General features: G+C 40.8%; 1 protein-coding gene across 4 annotated transcripts; it reads left to right on the top strand.

Annotated features, from left to right (window-relative positions):
* The first annotated feature begins 5,162 nt into the window (after window positions 1-5,162).
* On the top strand, window positions 5,163-24,548 carry LOC128767231 (solute carrier family 4 member 11-like). Of its 4 annotated transcripts, none has more exons than XM_053879134.1 (20): window positions 5,163-5,353; window positions 10,310-10,360; window positions 11,509-11,595; window positions 12,044-12,090; window positions 12,178-12,397; window positions 12,467-12,548; window positions 12,617-12,740; window positions 12,864-13,073; window positions 14,821-14,905; window positions 14,999-15,124; window positions 15,218-15,331; window positions 15,408-15,540; window positions 17,549-17,622; window positions 18,707-18,950; window positions 19,154-19,260; window positions 19,734-19,899; window positions 19,998-20,171; window positions 21,543-21,738; window positions 21,826-21,995; window positions 23,424-24,548. In XM_053879134.1, exons 1-20 carry the CDS (start codon window positions 5,317-5,319, stop codon window positions 23,488-23,490), a joined length of 2,514 nt encoding a protein of 837 aa, XP_053735109.1. In that variant the 5' UTR covers window positions 5,163-5,316; the 3' UTR covers window positions 23,491-24,548. The 4 variants fall into 4 exon arrangements, with proteins under 4 accessions (XP_053735109.1, XP_053735107.1, XP_053735106.1 ...); XM_053879133.1 differs by lacking the exon at window positions 5,163-5,353 and adding an exon at window positions 6,219-6,342; XM_053879132.1 differs by having other exon boundaries at window positions 12,178-12,548.
* Window positions 24,549-25,721: the final 1,173 nt, after the last annotated feature.

Here is a 25,721-nt window from a genome sequence, read left to right as displayed (position 1 = left end):
TGAGTCGGAAGAGTTCATGCCAATTATTTTTAATAAAGAAGGCTTGTTATCCACAGACGCACATCAGCTCTCGTAACTGAGCGAGACAGACCTTCATTACCGTTGTCAGGTTAGATCGGATCAGACTAAACATTGGAAATAGAGGGCAAAACTTTCCTTGACCTTTCATTAAACGCTGCGTTTCCTTTTATAGCCACAGTTGTAAAGACACCAAGGTCGCTGGAGACACACTATCCACCTACATTGAAGGGCCCAAATATAGAGGCTGAACATGGACTCATGAGTGGGAGGGAGGTCAAACAGATAATGTTCAATAAAGACGATAATAATAACAAACAAACAAAAAATCCCAATAGGGTTTAAACCCTTAAACTGCCTGCTCAACCAAATGGTGGAGAATTTTTTCAAACATGAATATGCATAGTGAGGAGGTCTAAACTGAACGCACTGTATGGGCCGTTGACAGGCGTAGTGTATGGAAAAAAAATGTTGATACATTTTTAAAACCACTAAAAAAATAGATATTTCAAAAGGTATCCAACCTGAATACATTAATAATAAATGAAATAATTCAATGAAAAATAATAAAGTAATAATGAAAAAATCAATTCAAAAAATCTAAAATAAACAAATGAAAAAATGTGGTCAACAGTGTGGTTTTTTTCTAGTGATCAAACATAAACGATCAGTAAATATCAACCTTTCTTCAGGGAAAATGGAATGAGTTCCCTCAGTGCTGAACATACCTGCAGAATGACGTCTGGGTGGTGTATGTATTTTCATGGAGCTGGAAACACTGGGTGAGGGATTATGGTAGATGATTACAGTGAGAGTCTGAGTGACCTGTGTGACCTGAGAGTGACTTCAGCTCTATCTGTTCAATCTCTCGCGTGACTGCCGCTTTGCAATGAAAAGGCATATCAAAGAACATTCTTTGAAATAAGTAAATAATACAAATAATGTCAACTTTATTGCCAATGCGAGCGTCAAGTTATTTGGTGGTCACTTTTACCTTTTTTTCCTGTGTCCATTTGAATTCAAAACAAGAGTAATGAGATGATATTTCCTTTCAAAAAAATAGCAGATTATACCTGATAATACATACACACATCTTCAGTTAACCACGGCATAGTCCTGTTCATGGTAGCAGGGAGTGCTGGGGCCATGAAGTGAAACATGCAGGAGTTTGGTGGCAATTTACATTCAAACAGAATGTTTGCTCGATGGTGTTGGATATCAACAGCTGTAACTATCAAACAGTGGCGTCAGACACATCAGAAGTTAAAGCGGAGTTGTTGCTTATGCTGATGGAAGTCTTCAGGAGATGTTTCAGGCCATGCTTTAGCGTGGCACTATAGTGATGTTAACGGCTCAGCTTAGAATATCAAAGAAGCTCAGCAGGGACTTTCTTCGCACCTTTCCTTCCCCCTCGGCTTCACCCTCCTCAATACCTTGTGCGTGCATGCGATTGGCAGCGAGGACATTAAGGTGTTATTCATTGGCGAGATGTACGCCCCTTTTTACCTGCGTGAAAATCCAGACTACATTTCAAGAGCAGTCTCCGTCCCTCACCATCGGCCGACGAGAGCTGGAACATCTGGATGACAGCATGAAGGTGAAAAAGGAATCATATGATCTGTCTGGAGCCACAAAAAATCTTGGAAACGAAGGTAAGGCTGTTGTAATAACATGATAATGACCGTATATTGTAGCTAACTAGCTCCATAAAGTAACTTAAAATACTCCTGTGGTTTGTTAATAATCACCTCATACTAAAACATGGAGAGTTCCAAACAACTTTAAGGGTGGAAACGGTCGACCATTCTATCAATAGAAATTATCGGAATTATTAAATAAAAGTAAATAAAAAAAGAATTTTCAGAAGAATTTTGAAAACTTTGTTTTGTGATTGTGATTTAATCTTGTGCTGGTTCAGGACTGCACATGTGCCGGCGGATATTTAATGTTTGACTCCAAAAATAAATCATAAACTCAGTTGAGAATTCACGGCTTCCAGCAAGTCAAATATTGCACACATTCACTTGCTGTCACACAGCTGACTCCCGCTGTTTATTCCAATAATGGCTGAATCAGAAGGTCTTCATTTATCTTCATGGTATCAATACTGCAGCACATCCAGTCCGCGATGTATCAATTGAGCTGTAAAAGTTGAGCCTCACTCAAATATATTCAGAGCTCTCCAACCCCCCAGCTGCAGCCCTCAGGTGTTTCTGTCTGGCTTAATGATTCACTTGAAATTCGACAAACAAGTAGCTTCCCAGTGGAGCATGAGGACATTACTTTATTAATGCAGCCTTTCATTGCTTCTGTGTTAGTCACGCACTGGTCATTGTTTAACAGCAGAAGGCCTCAGTTCAAAGAAGTGATTTCAATCCAAGATACATATAGACATTTATTGCACATATAAAGGAGAAAATAAAACAGAAAAATGAAGTGGAAGAAAGAAGGCGGGAGTCAAATCTGTTCGGCGTTTGGGCAAATTGCGCATTAAAATTGTGCTCTGCCGCTATCTAGTGGTTCACAAGTAAACTGTTGGTTCGCTTCTGTAGTTGTGTGGAGTCAAATACAAGGTAAAAAGTGCATTTCCTTTTTTAAGGTAAAAGAAAGAGGCTGATTCATTTTAACATTGAATAGTCAATTATTATAAAATCAGAATAGTTTTGGGTGGTTTTTAAGATGTAAAATGAATTGTGATCATTATCTATTTATAGCGCAAAAATGAAGTTGAAAATATTATTCATGGTGATGAGTGTGATTTTCCTGTTACACGGCAACAATAACAGGAGAAGAAACAGGGAATGCCTGCACGAGAACAGTGAAATGAAGGAAGAGGTTGCTTTGGAAATCACAGTGGGGCAGGTGGTAGCAGTGGCAGTTGTTGTACAAGTCATCCGAGTTACACTAGTAATGAACAAACATAACAGAGCATAATAATGAAAAAAGTAAAGTTAGATGACAAGCATGTGGTGAAGTATAACAATTACAATGTTAGATACAGGAATGTGGGCCAAAAGGTGTGACGAAATATAAAACAAATATATTCCTTCCTCTTATTTCAATGGAGATTTTAAAACAAGACTGCTTTCAATTCTGGAGACACAAATTCAATGTTGATGCAATGGAAGGTAATGAATGAATAATTATGAATGAGACATCCAATAAATAAATAGACAGCAACAACTACAATATTAATAATAATAATAATACAAAAACCCAGTTTGGATGTACAAAAGACCAAAGTATACAAATAAATATAAAGAAAGAAAGAAAGAAAGAAAGAAAAAAGAAAGAAAGCAATAGAAAGAACCAATTTTTACTTTGACATGTTCAAAGTCCACTTTAGTTGGCAAAATAGCTCCATTATTGAATTTCAACTCTCCATTAAAGAGCACATTTGTTTGATCCAGTGCATCATTGTAATATAATAATAATAATAATAATAATAATAATAATAATAATAATAATAATAATAATAATAATAATAATAAAAAAACCCGTTTGGATGTATAAAAGACCAAAGTACACAAATAAATGGAAAGAAAGAAAGAAAGCAACAAGAACCAATTTTTACTTTGACATGTTCAAAGTCCATTTTAGTTGGCATAATAGCTCCATTATTGAATTTCAACCCCCATTAAAGAGCACATTTGTTTGACCCAGTGCATCATTGTAATATAATAATAATAATAATAATAATAATAATAATAATAATAATAATAATAATAATAATAATAATAATAATAATAATAATAATAATAAACCCAGTTTGGATGTACAAAAGACCAAAGTACACAAATAAATGGAAAGAAAGAAGGAAAGCAACAAGAACCAATTTTTACTTTGACATGTTCAAAGTCTATTTTAGTTGGCATAATAGCTCCATTATTGAATTTCAACCCCCATTAAAGAGCACATTTGTTCGATCCAGTGCATAATAATAATAATAATAATAATAATAATAATAAACCCCATTTGGATGTACAAAAGACCAAAGTACACAAATAAATGGAAAGAAAGAAAGAAAGAACGAAAGAAAGAAGGCAACAAGAACCAATTTTTTCTTTGACATGTTCAAAGTCCCTTTTAATTGGCAAAATAGCTCCATTATTGAATTTCAAGCCCCATTAAAGAGCACATTTGTTTGAGCCAGTGCATCAGAACGCAACATGTGCTGTGTGAAAATTCACCAGGGTTCACTGTGTTCCTCATAAACCCAGTGGAGCTGAATTATAAGGAAGTAGTAAACCTTTGTCTAACTTGTAGCCGCTTAAACTGTCAAGCATGTCCAAGAGACGATGGGCACAGTTCAAATTTAGTTTGTGATGTGACCTCAGGCTTTTCTGCAGGTGGACACAGCATGCACATTGAAACATAAAAGGCCATGTTGGAATTGTTCTGAGCAGCATCAATGGATCGCAGCTCAAAAGTTGCTCATGATAAAAACGTTTTCGGCACTCGACAAAAGAAAGCAGCATCGCATGCAACAGCTGCACCAGCACCTGAGTAGAAGAACGTGACCAGACAACGACTGGATTGTATTCAAAAAGTCAAGCAAATACGAGTCAGAGGTTTCGGGAGAAGACGTTGAGAAAAGGATAGAGAGTAACCCAGGAAATAGTGTATGCTAAACATGCTATACTAACATGCACACTACACAATACACAATGTGAACCTCTTGTTTGCCAATGCAACTTTTTCTGTTTGTCTCAAACTAGATTTAACACAAACAAAAATGCAACTCTGCCTTTGTTGGAAAGTAGGTGGATGTCTCCAGCACGGAGCTATTCATCTGTTATATATAGTTACATATTTTATAGATGGATTTAATTGGACAGTTTGTAAATGGGTTGTCTGTGTTCACTGAGATGCTGAAGCAGAACTTTCTTATTAGATGATTCAGTCATTGGAGGGGAAACAATGAGCCGCTTTCCCAGTTAAATAAATGATCAATACTGGCATCAGGCGATGAATGGAGCCGCCTGCTTTGCATGACAACATTTTAAAATCTATGACTTCATCTACATGAGTTAAGTCAAAATTCACTTTCAAAGTAACAAGGAACGAGAAGAGAACCCCCCTCCCACCCCCCGCATTAGTCATGACTCCGCTGGTGCCCTCCCACTTCCTCCCCCAAACCCACGTGCTGCTAGAGGAGGTGATCATACCTCAGCAGAGAGTGTGTCTTGAGATCTTGAGAAGATACCACCAGGGAGTTCCAGGACACATCACAGTTCAGCTAGACCATGAGGATGGGTTGACCATCTGGAAGGCTGCTCACCTGAAAACCGCACCAACATGGAAGACAGAAAGGTCCTCCATTTTGTGCCCTCTGGTAAGTTTGACCGGGGTGGGGGTTAGAAGGTCCTTTATGATGCAACCTGAAACTCCTGGAAACTCCTGAAAGAAACCCCCCTCCGTGGTGCTATGCTCGAGGCGTTCGTGAACATTTCAGGAGCATCCAGACACACGTGAGGAAAACACACGAGCCGCACTTGGTCTTCAGGTTCCAGGTTTTGCTCGGTTGTTCAGTGCTTGGCGACACAAAGTAAAATGACTTTATTGCCAGCGCAGCGAGAACCTGTAATGATCCGAGTCAATATTTACATTAAAGTGGTAAACGGTAGCAGAGCGTGTCATGGAATAATTTTATTGAACACACTAGCAATTCATACCTTTTAGAATTAGTCTAAAAAAGGAAACAAGCTCGCAAACACACATCCTGCCAAGCACCACTTGAGCTGTTGTTGTCTGTTGTTTGTCCTTCATGACTTACGCCTTTGAAATATGAACCTTTTTTATGATACTGATTCATAAACAGATTGGATTCCTGTTCATTGCCATGAAGGGGTTAAACAGAATTTCCCAGCGACTAAGAAGATTACATCCCAAAAAATGTCTCCAAGGCCTTTGCTCTGTTTTCAGATGGTAAATGGCTTAACCTTGACAGACATTTTTTTCAAACTGTGTCGGACCCTTTAAACCCCTGATGTTTCTCTTGACTCTTATGAGCACATCAGGGATTTCCGTTGGTCCAGCGTGTGTCCATATCTGTTTCGCTGCCTGGACAAATATTTGCTGCTTTTATCTTCAGCCTTTGAGGTGTTGAAGTGGAATGAGGTGTAATTCCTCCTTCCCCATATTTGCTGTATTTCTATGCAGAGCTGTGTGCTTTTGTCACGTGAGTGTACCCACCGTTCAGTGTTATTCCTGCAACTGTGGCTAGAAGGCCTGATGAAGCGTCAACCGTGGGAATAAGTCCAGCCAACATGGGGCCCAGCAAAGCTTGCTTTGAGTGCACTGGCCTTGAATCATCTAATCCTGGTGTGTAGTCTTCTGAGCAGCAAATAATTCAGTGTCTCGAGGTCGACCGATAAGGCAGCAAGGACTAATACAGTTACTATGCCAACCAGACTCGGTGGAAGGATGCTATCTAATGTTATTGACCAGAACAGCACTGCCAACTCAAACACGGAGGAGCACAGTGCTCACCAGTTCTGACCACAATCTACTGTGTTATTGGAGTTAAATTTCTATTAAGACTTTTGAACTGTGTGGTTAGGGTTTCCTACTTTGTGGGGACCAGTTCTTGTGAGGACCATATGACTTTGTGGGGACATTTTGCTGGACCCCACCATGTTAAGCCTCAATTTGAGGATGGAGACTTCAAAATAATTGGGTCATAATAATTAGGTTTCAGTTTGGTTCGGAGTCATGGTTAAGGTGAGCCATGTGTTTTGGATGGCTAGGTTTAGGGCGAGAGGCTGCGGGAAGCATTACAGCAACGAGAAACCTCACAATATCCCCACAAGAAATGTATGAGTGTGTGTGTGTTGTCCTTGTATAGCTATACTTGTGCTGACCAATTCTTGGAAACACACCTACTTGTGGGGACCTTTTGAAAGTCCCCACCAGGTTAAGCCTCAATTTCAGGATTAAAACTTCAGTATCACCGTCGGACTAATAAAGGTCACCTGATATAAGTTTGGTTTAGGTCCTGGTTAAGGTGACCCATTTGTTTTGGATGGTTATGTTTAGAGTGAGATGCTGGAGAAAGCGTTCCCCACAAAGCATAAGAACATGACCGTGTCTGTGTGTGTGTGCAGCCTTCCATCACCGCCTATCGTGCAGTTTCTGCAAAACCAAGCCATGCTTGCACCAGCTGCAAAAAACCTGCGGCAGTTTCACAGTGAAACTGCTGCCATTGTTGAGTTCCTGTGCAAGGTAGCCAGAGTTGAACAGAACAGCCTCACCATTTGAAGGTGTCGCGGGAAATAGCAGTAGCTGTAGGTTTTGATTATCAGTGGGGCTTGATAACAAAAATATATTGTATTCATTACAGTTAAATGACAGTCGAATATTTGACATTTACTGTAGCCTCGTCCTGTTTTGGTTATGAATGTCACTTTGTATAATGCAATGCAACTGGAATTGATGCAGTGAAAAATGTGAAAGAGATTATCTGGATGGTTGAATCATGTTCACCTGCTTTTAACTGGTCAGAATTAATCTTCGAAAGTTGCAGCCCGTATATTAATCGTTTTGCGCTCATATCATATGATGTTAACATAACATAACATCCCGAGTGCAAAGGGAAACAAAACTGCAGTGTGAAGTTGGACACCGCAGATGAGCGCGTGAGAAGGTTTGACCTGTTGTGGTGAAGTTCACCAGCAGGTTAGTGGGGCAAACTATTTTAAGACGTCGTTTTGATGACTCAGCGTAGTCTCCCTCTGGAAAACGTCCAGCTGATCACCGCGACATGAACAGCTTCCGTGATTGTGTTGAAAGAGGATGACCCTAGAGAAGGAAACCATCAGGCAGAATGGTCTGTCTCCATCGTGTTGATAAGATGTACTGGCGATGAGTGTTTTTACTCTCATCTTGACCTTTATCTCTACGAGACATGAGTGTAAAAGTCTCCGTCACAGAGGCAGAACCCGCCACAGAAGGCTCACTGAAGGAGATATCAGGCTCCCCGGGGTCTGCACTGACACCTGTGAAGAGGAGGAGGCCTGGGAATGTTGTGTCTAATCCGCTCTGAGATACAGCCTTAACTTACCATGGAGCCAAACTCAGCCGCAGGCAGGGAAACAAGCTCATCTCCCCAGCTGTAGTCAAGGTGCTGAAATACAAGGCTGACTGTGCAAACATCAGGCTCAGCTGGTGTTTTCGTTCGGTATTTTCTTAACATTGTTTGGCCCATTCTTCTCACATATCCATATCTAAGAAGGTTGCGTGCTGGAAATCTACATCTTGGAAATCATTCCTCAAGGCTAGTGAGGTCACACGGTCCTCAAGGAGTTCCACACACACTTTCCCTACTGTTGGTTTCATTTTGTTTTTCATTGTTTTTGAGAATGTCATAGATGCAGCAGTCTCACCAGAGTCATGTTACGCAACAAGTGATTGTTTATCTTCCACAATGCAAATAAGTGGAGTTGAAGGAGCCAACAACATGTCAGCTCAACATTTTGATAAGAGAAATGCACGACATTATGACCAGTCAGAGTAAAAATCAATAGCTGGTGGTCACGGCACATGTCGCTGCTCGACTGCATCCGACAGAACTGTTGCACAAATAGGTCAAGTCATAGCCTCAACTTCCATCTGTGTTGGGTATTTCTGAGTGCAGAGGTCAGTGATCATGGAAGGTATTACATATGAAAATGATAAAGCAGGCGTCACTGAGAAGCAAAGAGTGAGCTGCTTGGATAAACTGGGTGAATGAAGCTTGTGTCCCTGGATGTGATGCATGCTTGCGTGTTTCCATCACTTTATCTCACTCCAAACCAATGTTGCACATTTCCACCCATATTGAAATTTTTAAACAATATTATTTAGCTTCACACATGCAAAGACATGAGCCAGTGACACAAAGGTCACTCACAGTCGTGGTCTTGGTATCATATAGGTCCGACGAATGAGATGTGTGAAGACAAAGAAGACAATTTCAGCAACTTCACTTCAACATCACTTTAACTGATATACAGTTTGTTTTATTAGAACCATCTGCAACATGTTTAGAACGACTGGGTATTGACACAATATAAAGCTTCTGCATTCATGTTGATGTAACTGAAACTAAAGGGAGTATCTAAACCAGGCGTGGGGAAAAATGTAATTTAGTCACATTAAATCCTCACATTTGACACCAGGAAGATCAAATTTGAATCTGTATCAGGGTGGAAGTGATGGAAGTTTTTCTATCCATCAGTGCGACCTAACTGTATGTACGCTCCCCCATCATTGTTCGTTCGGTTACGACATCACATTGTATAAAGGATTGGCCATTTTTGTCTTAAATTAATCGTAATTCATCCACTAAAATCCCAGCCCTAATAAATGAAAAATAAAAGAAACTATTATTTTTTCTAGAGTCCATGCAAACAGGAAAATATTTGTGAGTTAACTGTTTTTTACTGATACCTCTCATCTCCAGAGCAGATTCAGTGACAAATATTTAAACAGCAAACCATTGTTTCTGTGTGACATGGAGGCAAATAAAGGCTTGGGTGATGATCTCCTTGCACACTTATATGCATTGTAAATGTTGGTGAAGCTGGTGAGTGAGTGTTTAACTCATCCTCTCTCTTTGTTCTGAGGTGAATATTGTGGGTGATTCAGGAATCCTGATAAACTCAGAGGTGTATTAGACCCCCAACATGTTCGAATCCCATCTTTATATTTCTTTGAAATCGCTCCGCTGCAAAACCGCGATGCCCTCGGGTTTTGTTTTTATGCAATATGTGAGTCTTAGAATTAATGCTCATGAAAGGAAATTTCTCTTTGGCCTGTTGTTACATTGGCAAACATGACTAAGCATAAAAGGCAAGCTTGAACCTTTGTTCAAAAAGACACAGACCGCCACTGAGTTGCTCCAACTACCACCTTCTGTTCATGGCAAACAACTTTAAAATGTATGCGTGTGTGTGTGTGGAACAGATGTAGGTGTTGAAACCGCAAACGTCTGATTGCTTGGTACTTACATCATTGTTATTCAGCCGCATTTTCAGATCTGTCTCTCAAGCGGCATTTCATTTGCCTAATCCATGTGAATGAATGCAGACATCATGTCTGGAGAAGTGCTGGCGGGGGTGGGAGGTGATACCGAGTGTGTTCTCAGGATGCTTCTGTATTGTCTGCCTCCTCCAGACATCTGTTCAAAAAACATATACCTGCATACACTATACCTCTATAATGGCAGGAGAAAAGCAACGTACCAAGGCTAACGTCTTTGGCAGTCAACTGACAATTGCTCACTCTATGGTTTGTTTATTTTTGTTCACAGAGGCACCATCATCCGGGAGTTCCAAGAATGGATATGTTTTTCAAGAGATGGGTTAGTACACAATCTGTTCCTAAAATATGGTTAAACAAGCGAGGTTACTCCCTCGTAAATCTGAGTCTTCTCCTTTATTGAAATACCATTATATGATACACAAACTGAAACCCTCGCTCGCATGGGAAGAGTGCTAAAGTGGGCCAATAACTGTACGGCTGTCAGTGAAAATAGCAAAAAAGAATAATGATAATAACAACTTGTGTGAAACATGATTCATGTCAATACTATCCGGGGTGTTATGAACTCAATGGGACAGTGGGTGGCAGTAGTGTCAGAGTTCCCATGAGACACAAGTGAACCTAGTGAACCTACATATTGTCAGTGTGACATTGTGTTTTATGAAGTTAAAATGTCCGGTTTCTGCCTGTTGTTACGGTAGCTGATCACATGATCAGGCGTCCAACCTTATGAAAAACAACGGGTTGAAACTGCTCGTAAATTCATACAAACCTATATAGATCAGCACCTAAATGAAATCACTTCTCAGCAGCTATTTCCAACCTGCCCTGAAAGTTTCATCACCAAGTCTCAAGACAGTCAAGGAAGGCTGACAGTGTAATATTTACAGTTACATTTCACAGCTGAATAAGTGACAGAAATTATGACAATGAAAAAAAAGTGTGAAATATCTTATGCGATGCCCGCTATATGGTGATCGGAGGATATTATTACTTTGTAAACACACATATCTTATATTTAATTCAATTTACATCGCTGAGAACAGCCAGATTTCACGCAGAATTTTATTGCCAGGGTTTTTTAAGGGAGATTTTTCACACTTTATGAAGCATTTCACAGCTGGGGAGCACAGCCAGTCCCCTCGCTGGTGCGCCGAGCGCTTTAATAGGTAAATAATGAGAAAAGATGCTCTGTGAGTCAGCGATGAGCAGCAGGAATAATCACAACTCCGAGCAAATGGTCAAGGTTAATCCTCAAGATCTCTACAGCTGTACACTTCCCATGCTGACATCCACAGTGCAAGGAGGGAGTTTTCAACATCCTCATGCTGCGGCTGGTGCGGCTGGTGTGTCTGTGTGTTCCAACACACCTCATTACCTCATAAGAACAAAGTGCAATATTTTGTTTCTCATCCTGTGAGTCATAAATGAATTGCGGAGCCAACAACGTGATCAATATCTTCACAGAACTAGTGGACGGAAAGGTGGAGAAAAATGGGCAGCAGTCAGACGCTGCCATCATCAATGGGAGTCAGGTCCAGATCAGTCTGTCAGGTGAGTGAAACCTGTGAATTATTATGTTAGAAACACTGAAACAATGCAGCATGTTAGATGTATCGCATCAATTTTAAACATTTTAAATGATTCAGACTGCTGTAACTTTTACTTAGAACTGTAGTTCAAACAGTGTTTTTCCAATTTTTTAAATGCCACTTTCAGTTATTAGTACAACACATATTTGAAATTATAAATGGCTTCAAATGTGACTTTTTTTTTTACCATGTTATTATATCAGTCAGGTTGGTTAGTTTCAGGCCTGTGGGAGGAAACAAGATCCCAACAAAGATTTTAAAGGCAGGGTCAGACTAGGGCCTGTGTCAGAAGAACGCATCCCAGACCAATACAGTTGCCTCCGACATCGACCTCATCACGCTGAATGCTGTTGAATAAAAGTCAGTATGTATCTCTGTTTTCAAATTTACTTGTTGCTTTGTGGTCACAGATGATGACGGAATTCCTGGGTACGGCCTCCTCAACACAACAAGAAAGGTAGTTGTTATTCTTATGTAGAAAGACACTTATCTTTCTAGAAATGACCAGTTTGCCTCATGCGAACTTTCCTCTTTCCTCCACCAGTATGTGAAGCCCATGAACTTCCAGGAGGAGGTACGTGCTCACAGAGACCTGGACAGCTTCATGGCTCAGGCCAGCATTCTACTGGACGAAAGGTCAGCGACGCTGGACGATGTCCTCAAGCGCATGCTGACTCACGTGGTGGACGACAACCAAGGCGATCTTGACGCAGAAGAAGTCATGAACACGTTATTCACCGATGCCGGAGGAAGGGAGTGTGATGGTAATGAGAAAGTTAGTGTGGCTATTTTTTTTAGGCAAAAGCCAAGTTACCGTGTTGTTGCTTCCACAGTTCATCTTTTATCGGAAACCATTCAGGGGGTCACTGCTACGTCGACTGGCGTCCGATACCAGCAGTCCTGGCTTTGTATTCTGTGAGTTAGTTTGAGGTCGATTCATTTCTATTTCCTGAAAAAAAGTCACTTATTCAAATTTCTTTCAGCGCAAATGTGAGGTCACTGCAGAAACGCCATGTTTGTATTGCACGTCTGGAGCGACCGCAAAACTGGGGAGCCAACTGTCAGGAAGCACGCTATGTCATTCTCATTCTGACCCCGCCCAGAACGGTACTAACCCATAGAAACGTTAATGTAGTCACATTGTTGACAGATAGTTTTCCACATTCTCAATGTGCTAATAGTGAATGCGTAGTGTTTTCTGAATATTTTGCATTAAATCTTGGTTTGCAGAAAAGCACAAAGTCGGCCATTGAACTCGGTCGCACCTTCGCCACCATGTTTTCGGACATCACCTTCAGGCAGAAGCTTCTGGAGACCAAAACAGAGGAGGAGTTCAAACAGGAGCTTGTCAATCATCGAAAGCAGCTCTGTATCGTTGATGAGAAGCAAACGGAGAAGGAAGTGGACAACTCAGACCCTCGCAAGGGCAAGCCACTAGAGGTGCGGCAGATGTGTGTGTGCAGTCCAGCAATAACAGGGATGGGCAGCTATTAAGACGTGCCAGGATGTACTGCCGCATGTTGAGACCACCATCAAGGTTCATCAGTCTTGTAAAGATCTGGTGCAGTGAAACACAGCACTTGGTGAGGAGTGCACTTCATTAGCCAGGATCGGAGGAATGACAAAACGCTGGGCAACGGAGTGAAAACGTTGCCAAGGCTACCATGATCCTGGCAGAGAAATGTGCAGCGCTTTGTGTCATGACAAAATACTTCATTATGTGCAGCCTGTAAATTAAGAGGAAATGTGGTCTCCCAGCAGGAGCTTGGAAGGGAAGCCAAGACGCCATAACTGTGGCCGTGGACAGGTTGGCTTCATTAGATTTATGGCTGTGGTGCTGAAATTCATTAGAGATTATTACAATCCGAAGTGCTGACATCTTATTAAAATGAAATAGCACGAGCAAAGCCATAAAGCATGTTGTGCAGGTAGACATGGGAAGATCGGGGAGGGTGAACCAAAACTGACCATAAATCAGTAAATAAACAAATAAATCGTTTCCTTAAGAGTACAGGGAATTATGTATTGGTTGCATGCTCGAATAATAATTTTAAGAAAAACCCTGCACATTTCAAAGTGGCCTTTTATTGTGGCCAGCTGCATCCATGCTCTCTTGATGTTCCACACATGTGAGAAGTCCAGACTCTCTCACTGAAGGAGTTCTCACAGATGCAGATCCAGGCGGTGTGACAACAGTATATTTGAGAAATAACGCTTTTGAGAAACATATATTCGAGACCGGTACATGATGTCACATGCTTCTGCTTCCATTTTCAGTTTCACATGTCACATTGCTGAGACTTCAGCTGCTGCATTACAACCTCTAAGTTTAATGTAACACTGAATCCATGCAACGACATCGACGCATGCTGCATGTGAGGAGACCCATTCTCCATTGCTACGTTCATGTTATGCTAAAGTAGAACTATTATGGTCTTCAATATGGAAAGAGATGAAGCATCACCTCAACATATACTGGAGTGTGAAAGGACATTGTTCATTCATCTCAGGATACATGAACCTTGTTGGTGGAAGCTTGCTGCGGCAGAAGTAGATGTCGTTGTAAACACTGCCACATACGGACTTCACCTAGCTAGTTTTTAAACTAAAGTCTTGTCTTAACTGATCAAGTGTGTGGCTGAAAGGCAAAGGAAAACCACACAAGGGCTCTATGAAACCGGGACAAAACCATCATGAACAAAAAAGCACATACATAACCCACATAACACACTACTTCATCTTTAAAAACAATAGTTAGCCGCTCAATAAAGTCCGTCAGCGTCACAGTTTATCGTGTAGTGCGTTATTGATCCCATGATCCTTTGTACGTTACATGAACAAGCGTTCCTGACGTCTGGACTAATGAGGGGATCGATGGAGCGTCTTGTGTTGTCGCCATATTTGTTATTTTTAAAAGTCAATTTCTCATAAATGGATAATGTTCTTTTAGACTAAAATTTTCTTGCTGTACAAAGCAAAATCGACTTCCCGTTTGTCATAAAAAAATAGCTTGGCATTTCAACCATGTTACTTGCACAGTTGTTGGGTTCTGTCATGACAATGTGTCTGAGGAACATTTGTTCCTCTCCACATAACAGTGGAGAGTTCATGGGCTGGTCTTACTTGAGCTGCCCATCCACTTGTCTTCCAACTGTCTCTTCACTAACTGACTGGTTTTCCCCAACAGTGCAAGGATTTTGTGAAAGTGGGCAAAGGCGTTTACGACGACCTTCGGCGCCGATTGCCTCTCTATCCTTCAGACTTCACAGACGGTATTTCAGCTTTCGAGCGAGACATTTGACAGAAATAGAAGGCATTTTACGAGGCTTTATTAAGTTTAATGAGCCTTTGAATGATTCATTCAGGATTGACAGGGAAGGACCGCTGTCTGCTCAAGTACACCACGACCGCCATTTTTCTCTACATTGCCATTTTACTGCCAGCTATCGCCTTTGGTTCGCTGAATGATGAAAGCACGAGAGGAGAGATCGGTATGTGAAGAGCCTGACCTCTGCACAGAAAAAAACCCTCTCTTATTAAAGCACAACAAGCTAACACATACATATTTAACTTTATTTTGGCAGACGTGCAGAAGACCATCATTGGTCAGAGCATTGGAGGTGTCATCTATTCTTTATTTGCCGGCGCGCCACTTGTTATTCCACTGACTACAGCCCCCCTGGCTATCTTCATAAGCGGTAGGTGTCAATGCTAACAAATGGGCTGCTGACATATGCGGATCATTCCTATAACTGGTGTCTCTTCTTCTGGCAGTGATCAGGGGCATTTGTGATGATTACGACCTCGACTTTGACGCCTTCTACGCCTGCATCGGTTTGTGGAACAGTTTGTTCCTCATCCTGGGAGGTTTATTCAACGTCAGTCTGGTGATGAAGCTCTTTAAACGGTAAAAACCTGCGTGTACCTGAGTACTTTCTGTATGTTTGTGTGGCTACTAACTGATCCTAGTGATCATACATGAGAGACCGAAGTAAAACTGGACATGGCGCCTTGTTAGAATCACCCACATTGAATTATTGTTATTATATATTCATTGTTGTACTGCTTAAACCTTCAAAAAGAGGTCTGCCTGGGCCAAAAAAAAAAAAGTTTGGTCAAACTATCATGAGGAGTGGAGACAAAGTCAGAGCGGTCATTTGGACATGTAGAGAGGAGAGACAGGGAACATGTAAACAGAAGAAGGGGAAGGCAATAAATGAGGCTCGTGGATATGATATAGGACGACGTGAAGACAAGACGTGTGGCCAGAGATGATGTGGGACATCAAAGTGGAGGAAGAGAGAGACTTGCTGTGGCAGCTGCCGATGAGAAATGCTGAAGGACAAGATGAAGTTTGAAGCACATTTGGGTACATGCTAAGCCGATAGCGTTTTGTTTATTAAACAGAAATGGGTTCTAGTAACAAAATAGAAGTTCAGTGGCTCTGAAGTCAAAACAAGTATTTTCCAAAAAAGGTAAAAATTTGCCTCTCATTCATTGCGAATGAACGGATAATAAACAGTAGTTCTCAGACTCATGAGAGCATGGATCCATTCTCCAGGGCAAAATAATGAGGCTGTTCTTCTGTCCAGTGATTGTTGAATAATCTATGCCACAAAAAGAACATGTTAAATTGTGGTCATCTTCATTAAGACTCATGGACAGAAGCGATACGAAGTGTAGTCCACTTCATTGCCTAAAACGCCACATTTCATAGGTTTCCGATATTGGATTATCATAAAGTTCTGCATCAGGTGCTTGGTCAGCAGCTTTATTTCTAAAAGAGAAACATGGATTTGTTAGGCTAACTGCAGGTGAGGGGATCACATTGGCTGTTAGCTGTTCATGTTTGAGCCCCAATAATTATTGATAATGATTATAAGTTCACCGATGAGCTGTAAAGAGAGCACACAACACAGGAGATGAGGCAGAAGTTCAAAGTTCAACAAAGTTTTATTCGAAAAAAATGAAGAACAAAAGGAGCACCACAATAGGAGGGAGAATAGGAGTCCAGACACAAGTGACACGAAAAACTACAACAAAACGCGATTCACAAAGGAAGGACGGTCCACTTGGTAACAAAAACTATGGGCGTGGACTTGGCAAAACTTGACAGGACTTGGCTTGACTTGAGACACATGGGCGGTCTGCACTCACAAATGTCATGGCAGGAGAGGAACTTTTGGGGAACAAAGCAATCGCACTGGTGCAGACAATAAGGGGATTACTAGGAGACGAGACAAGATAGAATAGGTGCGCAGAGGAAGACGCAGCAACACTATCAAAATAAAAGTGAAAGAATACAACAGAACAAATATAACAAATACAATTTAACATAACTGACAATGAGTGACTTAATTCTTATTCTTCTATCCTGACATTTTTTTCAACTTTGACTTTCCGTCCCTCAGTGCGATCTGATTTAGTCTCCATTATTTTCCAAGTTTTGGTTATGACATTGTAAAATGTGCTGCACCAGGAATTGATGTACTGAAACATGTTCCCTCTGAGAGAAGGCTTTAATGCGATTTAATCTGTTTTTTTTTTCATAATTTTGGATAAATAATTTCTGTCTGTCCCATTCCTAATTTTATGAATCAGATGAGATATCTATGTATCCTCACAATATTCAACAGTACAATCCGCTACGGCATTTTCATCAGTAGTTTTGCAGCGTAACACACACTGCCAACGAGAACCATTATGCAGAGAGAAGGAATTTGGCTGAGCAGGTGGGGAAGGTCGCTGATAAGGGAGCACACATCTGTTGCCACTTCCTCCTTTCAGCCATTACCATTAATGTTGTTGATTGTACGCGGGTGTTATCCGGCTGCCTTGAATGTGTTTGGTCTCCAGAGAAGCTGCTTTGACATGAATGATCATGCCGCGCCTCTTTGATTCCCATTATCTCACAGCTCAACAGAAGAAGTCATTGCGCTCTTCATCTCCATCGCGTTTGTCGGGGACGCAGTTAAAGGCACCGTCAAAAGTGAGTCAGACGACATTAAACTGGCTTTGACTGCTTCTCCTGCAGAGTCACTCTCGCTCTGTCTTCCTGAGTGTTTGCTGGAGTCAATGTTGCCGAGCAAATGCACACATCCATCATGGAGTCTTTAGGATACTGGGACACCAGACCAGCACCCAGTCCGACTCCTGCATGTTCAGTCTGCTTTGACTTTCTTTCTGTTTAAATAGGAACTGACTTGTCGAAAAAAAAATGAGAGATTTCAGACAGTAAAAATGTATTCGATCAAATAGAGGCACGCAAGCAGAAAGTACAGAGATTAAATTTTACACTTTTATTCATGAAAATTGGGTCTTAAAATCTTGTGTTTCAGTTATTTCCTTATCTTCTACTTTAGGTGTTTAATCTTTGCGACAACCCTGTTACTTTAATGGCCTTCTCCGGCATATTGTATTTGAAATTCCCTTTAATTTTATTTGAATGTAGATGTGCCCTTATTATAGATTACATATTTCAGCACGTATTGTAAGTCATTTCACTGCTCATTTCATTACAGACTATTATTTTTCTTGTGTCAACTCTGAGCAATAAAGTAAAATATTAACATGCGCCACACATTTACAAGGGTACTGCAAATTTTCATCCAATTTTATGTGTATTTCTTCTGAGTTATTAGACACTGGCTTTGAACATGTGAAACTTAAGTGAAGAAAATTGAATCTGAAGCTGAAGAAGAACTCTGTCTCCCTACCAATGTAGGAGCTTGTCCTCTTAGTCAGAATTTGCCATTACTGACAGACCAGTGCAAAATGAACCAGATGAAAATTGTTGTTTTTTGCAATTCGTTTGGAAAATGAACTATGAAAAAGCACTTAATTTTTTACAGTTTCATTTTTAAATATCAGTTTCAATGTGAAAATTGAATGGACATATGGTACATGACCCCGTCTTGTCCCATTGCAGTTTCCAGAAATTTCATTAAAATTGATGAAAAAATGATATTTCACTAACAGACTGATAATCGCTGACAATGATATAAAAAAACACACACAAATTTCAGTAGATTTCTACTCAGCCTTCATCACTCCTTCTCTATCCCTCCTCTCAGTTTTCAATCACTACTACCATGGACCAGTACTGGGGACCACAAACATCACAGTTCTGCAGCAGGAGTTTGCTCAGCTTCTGGAAACAGTGAACCAGACAAACCTGACAGGACCAGCGACAGAGCATCCTCCGATCTACCTGCCCGAGTCTCTGGTGTTGTGCTCCAGAGAAAGACCAGTGCTGTGTTTGCTGCTCATGCTGGGGACCCTGTGGTTCGGATACGCACTGTACCTCATCAAAAGAAGGTGCAGTGATGTTTGAAACGCTCTGACGTGACATAGAAATCTACTCGCACACATTAAAGATACAAGACACTTCCATTTCATCGGTGCAAATCTTATGTCATAGTTTACTTGTGTATAATGTCACGATAACTACCGTGGAATGCTTAATCTCTAAATCATTCATGTGACACGTGTCAAAACTTTCTCCGCTTCCTTCTCCACAGCCCATATCTGAACGGCAAAATCAGAGAGGTGGTGTCAGACTGTGCCTTGCCGATCTCCGTGGTGACATTCTCCTTCATCGGCTCCTACCTCTTCCTTGACATACAGCGTGAGTGTGATCTGTCAAAGTCAAAAAAGTTCTCCAGAGACTCAGTGACAACACAGACTGGCACAGACTCACACATGAAGTAGGAAACCCTGCGCTAGCTGCCGAGGGCTGTGCTGTATCTCATTGGTGCAACAGTGGAAGAGGAATTTTTGCTGCAGAAATTTCGAGTTCATTATGATATTACACTTTTGAATTGATGTATGAACACAGAAATATTTGCACATCCTGCACTGAACCTCTGAACATGTAACATTGAAATACATCCATTGAATTTTGAGAAATTTTTCATGGGTTATTTGGTAAAGTCATTTGATTTTAACCTTTGGCTCAACTGTTTTGAAATGTAGGAAAAAAATGTGTTTCTATATTCCATGTGCTTCGACATCGACAGGATAAATGACTGATAGATATAGTTTTTAATATTTTCACCATGCGTTGTGACATTTTTGACTGAATGGTTTTGCTCTCGACAGTTCCCGTGTTCAGCGTCCATGACGGGAGAATTTTCAATTACCCTGTTTTCGACAAGATGTCGGGAATGAACGTCCTCAGCTGCGCAGGGCTGGGCTTCCTCCTCGCTTTGCTCATCTTCATTGACCAGAACATTGTCATCTCGCTCACTCATGTGCCAGAACACAAGTACCACTTCATTCTTTCTTTTTTTTTTCTTTTTTTCGTCAACAACCCTTTGTTACAAATCCATGGTGAATGTTAACTTGTGATTCTTTTTTTTTCAGGCTGCTGAAAGGCACCACCTTCCACTGGGACTTGGTGCTGACAGGTTTCATCAATATCTGCATGTCCTGCCTGGGCTTGCCCTGGATGCATGCTGCCTTCCCACATTCATCCCTGCACGCCCGTCAGCTGGCCAAGACGGAGCAGCATGTGGAGAACGGACACCTATACACCACGTGAGTGAACAGCCAGCTGAAGGGAGAAATGATGACTGAGGGACCCACCTTTCTCAGTGGTGTTTGTGTATGATGTTATTCAATTCAATTGCTAAATGATTTGCACGCTGCCACATCATGAGGTTGGCATGTTATGAATCGTTCTTGTTTTCATTTATATTTACCTCAAAAGCACTCAGGTGTGAAAACCCCATAGAATTTCTGAAAATGGAAATTGAAATCGTCCGTATACGGGTGCCTTGCTTAGTGGCAGCCCTCCCTCCGCCCCTTACAAACGTCCTGTCTTTTAGGGGAGACACGAGAGACTTCCAATTTGTCTAATACCATATTTTCAAATGTCATTTTGAAAGTCGCAAAAATGATATCAGAAGCTGCACTGTCTGACCTTGCTTTATTAGATCGAGCTGCAGAAACTTGAGCGACATTGGCAGGATATTGACACCTTAACACAAAAGGTGTTCAATGTTGAGGCAGGAAAATAAAGTCAAACAAATTTGACTCAGATCCGCGATCAACACACAATATAAAGTTAGTTCATCATGGTCATTGAGACAACAAAACATTTTCCCATTTGCTCTGATTCTTCATGGATGTTCTGGTCGTGACATCACGTTGTATAATGTGGCGCACCTGGAATTCGCACTGGTCATTTGGATTGATTCAGGATTCTTGTCTGTAATTGATTTAAATCGACTTGTTAAAGTCACAGCCCTGGTTTTTCATCTGCGATCACTGTTATATCATTTAATTCAACACCTCACTTAAATGCACTTCAACAAACAATGACTTACAAACACAGTAAAGGCCTAAAAATAAAAATAAAAATAAAAATAAAAATAAAAATAAAAATAAAAATAAAAATAAAAATAAAAAATACTTTTGCAGCAAAATTTGAATTGATCTCACCTCACTTGTGTCTAAATAAATGAATTTATCCACAGTTCAAATCAATTTGTGAAACATTTCACACGTTCTCTCGGGGGATAAACAAGTTGCAGGGACCTGCTGTTGTCCAGTGAAGAACACTGTATCATTATCTTGATGAAGAAGGGTTTGGCAGCAAATGAATTGCGATTAACCTCACGAACTATGAGTGAGATTCTGATTTAGATTCACTCACAGAGAAAACGTGGCGTGAAATTGCTCAAGGAAAACAACCAAGACAGAATGCTTTCAATGCAACGGTGCTATGATGGTTCCTCTTTTGGCGTCATCTGACGATTGCATTGACCTTTGTATTGTCACTGAAAGCAAAACATCATCGAGCCTCACCTGTTAACTGACAAGCCTGTCAGTACTAAAAATAAATCAGGAAAATGACTGAAAACTAGTTGAGCCCAGTGAAGCCTCATGTTCTGTTTCCATGTTCAGCATTGTCAGCGTGAAAGAAACGCGTCTGACGTCGTTGGCGGCGAACATCCTGATCGGTCTGTCGGCCTACATGCTGCCCATCCCGCTGCAGTGGATCCCCAAACCCGTCCTCTATGGTCTCTTCCTCTACATCGCGGCTACCTCTCTAGACGGGAACCAGATGGTGGACCGAATGGCTCTCCTGCTGAAGGAACAGGTGAGCACTTCTGCAGGCCAGAGAGGTCCGGAGAGCAGAAGCGTGCAGCATCTGCTGCATTGAACCGCTATCATTTTCCTCTTCCAGACCTCCTATCCGCCCACACACTACATCCGGCGTGTGCCTCAGCGGAAGGTTCACTTCTTCACCGGCGTGCAGATGGTCCAGCTCACGATCCTGTGTGCTTTTGGGATGTACCCGCTGCCCTACATGAAGATGGTTTTCCCGCTCCTCATGATCTTGCTCGTCCCTATCAGGTAAGACACATATACAGGAATATTTCTTATGAATATGCTTTTAAAAAATGTATTATTTGTATTATAATTTCATTATAAAATCATGATGTAAATCACATCATAAAATCACAATGGTTGACTCTGAGTGAAACAGTCAATAAAAAGTAAAAAAAAAATCCAAAAAAACTTTCAGAACTGATTTTAATTCATAAATTAATAATTAATTTAATAAATAGTTGCGATGACTTTATGGCCGACGATGAATAACTTAGTTATTAACCAATTTTAAGCCAACTATTAAACACACCTTGAAGCCCTGCTACTATAAATAAAGGTTTGAAATGAAACAACATTCGAGCTGTTATTCTGTGGTGTTTCTGCTGTGAAAGCAAGAAAAAATCTTCTGAGCCAAACTGGACAACATTTCTCCATCGTGCTGATCCTTGTTTGCATTCATGAAGCAAACTACCGTAACTATCTTGCAGATGAAGCCGACTGCAACTGTTGCTAATGCTCTGTGTTGTGACCAAGTCAATAGGTGATGAAAACCAGAGACATCAAAATATGGGATCCTTCCTCCATCAGGATGCCAGACGGACATTAATACTGCAAGGTGTCTGGCTGTGATGCTCTCGGAACAGACAGGATATTTATTATTCATCCCATGGCTGGATATGTAGCAGCGCTGCCACGGTGAACGTGGTGGTCTTAGTGGAGGTCAGTCGTCGGCAACACAGACGATCGTGGCAATGGTGGTGGGTGACCACAGCCGTGATAGAAGTAGTGAAAGGAGCAGGGCTTGAGAGAGAAGTCTGAAACTGAGTTGCATTCCTGATGACACTTTTTTGCAGCTGCTGTTTTAATCTTATGGCTGAGTGGTCATGTGACTGAACTCGGGGTCACGAGTGAGGGCGCTGTTTCATGTCAACAACAAAGGATCCCTGCCTCGTGGCTCTCAGATAAACCTCAGGTCACATTCATCCCTTATAGTGCGTATCAAACGCCTCAGCTTCGTCCAGCAGTGTATATTTTCTGCAGACTGCATAAATCTAAAACTCATCTGGACAACTGATGAAATCTCACTTTAAATTTCTCACAGGAAAGATTCTACTTTATAGCGCTTCGTCCATGAGATACTGAATCAGAATCACATTTATTGCCATGTTCAGTGGGGATCCCACCAAATAGGAAGGTGCTTCGGAATAATAAAATAAAATAAAATAAAATAAAATAAAATAAAATAAAATAAAATAAAATAAAATAAAATAAAAATGTAAAAAGCTTTCATTCAAATTCAGCTTTGTAGGTTTTTGTAGTTCAAATATAATGACCCCATGACCCTGCCTACCTGGGACAAGTATCCAAAAATAGCCTGCTCATGCCAAAGCTCTACATGCTTGGAATAAGTTCCGTCTGAATCATGTTTGTTTTTCCTCTCCTGCTCCTCAGAACCAGCCTACTTCCTCGGCTAATTGAAGCCAAGTATCTGGACATCATGGACGCCCAGCACATGTAGAACAATGGAGAAGCATCAGAAGAAGAAATAATGATCCTGAGTGCAGAGGGAACAGATGCACGATGCAATTACGGCTAATGACTGTTGGGAAGGCCACGTGGACCCAACGATTTCAGCGGGAGCTGGCAGCCCAAGTGATGCCATTCACATCACGTTATTTGCATTTTCCTTGTTTATCATTAGCCAGGTTCATTTTCATTTCAATGTCATATGTTTTCTTCAGCGGGGAGGATTCGTCTCCTGCGTGTTCCATTTGCTGTTTATCGTAAGCTCCGCTGGCAGATGTGTAGTTCAAGTGTCTCCGTTTAAAAAACAAACAAAAGTTCAGCTATATTGTTTGACAAATGGAGTATCATCATAAAAAGAAAAATGTATAAAATGTATTCTTTTTTTTAAACCCAACATTCTGTTTAGAAAGTTGTGTTTGTTCCTAATTCTGTCATTTTTTAATTTTTTTTGCCATAAAAAACATCAGAAGAAATGTCTGTGGATAAGTGAACAATTCGCCTAAAGCATATTATTTACTGTTTGAAAAAGGGTCAACAATTTAGTCAATAGATGACATGCTTTATTTATAATGAATTAAAACATATATATTTAAATTCATTATGTATATTTGGATTTGAATGAAACTGTTTTCATTCCAAATGAATGTCAGGAACTTTCCAGGGGAAACTTAATAGACAAATAAAGAATTCCTCTACTTAGGTAGAGGATTCTCAACATAAAAAGCAATGCTGTTATAAAGAAAAAATAATGTGTGCAATATGTTTCATGTTGTGTGTGGATCAATGGTTTGTAATATCCATAATTAGAATCACTCTTTTCATCATGTCCCAGCATTGTTTTTAAACTGCTCCTGCCTGTGTTTAACTGTAAAGTTTGATCTCAAGCTGCTGCGATGATATGTACATTTATGGTGCAATTTTAATCCTTTGCACCATCAAAAATAAGTTTTCCTGTCCTCAAGACAAAGAAGTCGCATCAAACATGGCGCAGAGAATCATTTGAGTATGTTGAAAGTGTGTCCTTAAATCTGATGTTAAATAAATAAAGTATTGAAACACAACATGACATGGACGATGAAGCTGTTATTGAACACACTGCAGTTCGCAGTGTTCTACTCCTCCAGTAGATGGCTGTAAAAGCTCACCAGCTACATACGTTTAAATCATGACGTGAAGCAGTAAAGCTTTTCAAACTGCAGTTTGAACAGTGATGAATAGACTTTTAAGCGTGTCTCCCACAATTTATACTCTGTTCCTTCTTCACTTTACCCTGCCATTATTTGTAAGCAGAAGAAACCGCCATGGTGGTTTTTAAACGTCTTCTACGACCAGAAGTGCAATAACTCTCTGTTCATTCATTTTCAAAATAAGTGATCTTTCATTTTTAATTCATCCCCCAATAAAACTATGGGGATCGCAGAAATGTGACATACTCTACTGCACATAACGCTGTTCGGGCAGATCCAGGAGTCGGGTTCTTTGACACGAACATTCGGAAGAAGTTGCTCCATCAGTCAGTTCAACAGATCATATTGACATGAGACAAGGATGTTGTTGGTCCAGAATGCTGCCTTTTAACATTGACAGACAGACAACAGCTGTATTTGCTGGCCGCAGTGTGACTGCAAGGGCATGACTGAGCGACTAAGCCAGTCCAGTATCTGCCACAAGTTTGACAGCGGAACTGTTAAGCAGTTTTCTGGACAAATATGGCTTTGACTGTACAACAGCAGTTTTCAGATTGACCACTTTAGGTGATCTTACGTCTTCATGACATTTTGTCCTGGGATTCAGATCTGAGGTTTCATTGACATGGTTAAAATCCAAAGATTTTAGAGGAGAGAGTGCCATCTAGTGGACTCTGAAAATTAAGACTATTTCATGAAGCCTTGAGGAGAGGGATGAGGCGAGTCTGGGACAGAGCGTGACTTGGTTTATGACTTTGTCACAGCCAAACTGCACAGAAGCGCACATTCAGAGCTGGACACGCACCGGGCACCTCTTCACTTCTGGAGAGACGTCACTCACTCGGCAACCCCTCCCACATGCAGCGGCCACACACATAGAGGAACGGCGCTCACACTCTACATTCACTCCTACAAAAGACTATTTTAAGGCTTGGAACGCATTATTTCTTTTTCCATTCATTGTAGTGGGAAAAATCGATTCAGATTTCGAACAAGTCGCTTCTCGAACGGCCGCCTGGAACGGATTGTGGTCGAG

The sequence above is a fragment of the Synchiropus splendidus genome, chromosome 11, assembly GCF_027744825.2.
Source record: "Synchiropus splendidus isolate RoL2022-P1 chromosome 11, RoL_Sspl_1.0, whole genome shotgun sequence".
Taxonomy (NCBI): domain Eukaryota; kingdom Metazoa; phylum Chordata; class Actinopteri; order Syngnathiformes; family Callionymidae; genus Synchiropus; species Synchiropus splendidus.
The sequence above is the reverse complement of the archived record's forward strand: the minus strand, read 5'-3'. Positions and strand labels throughout refer to the sequence as shown.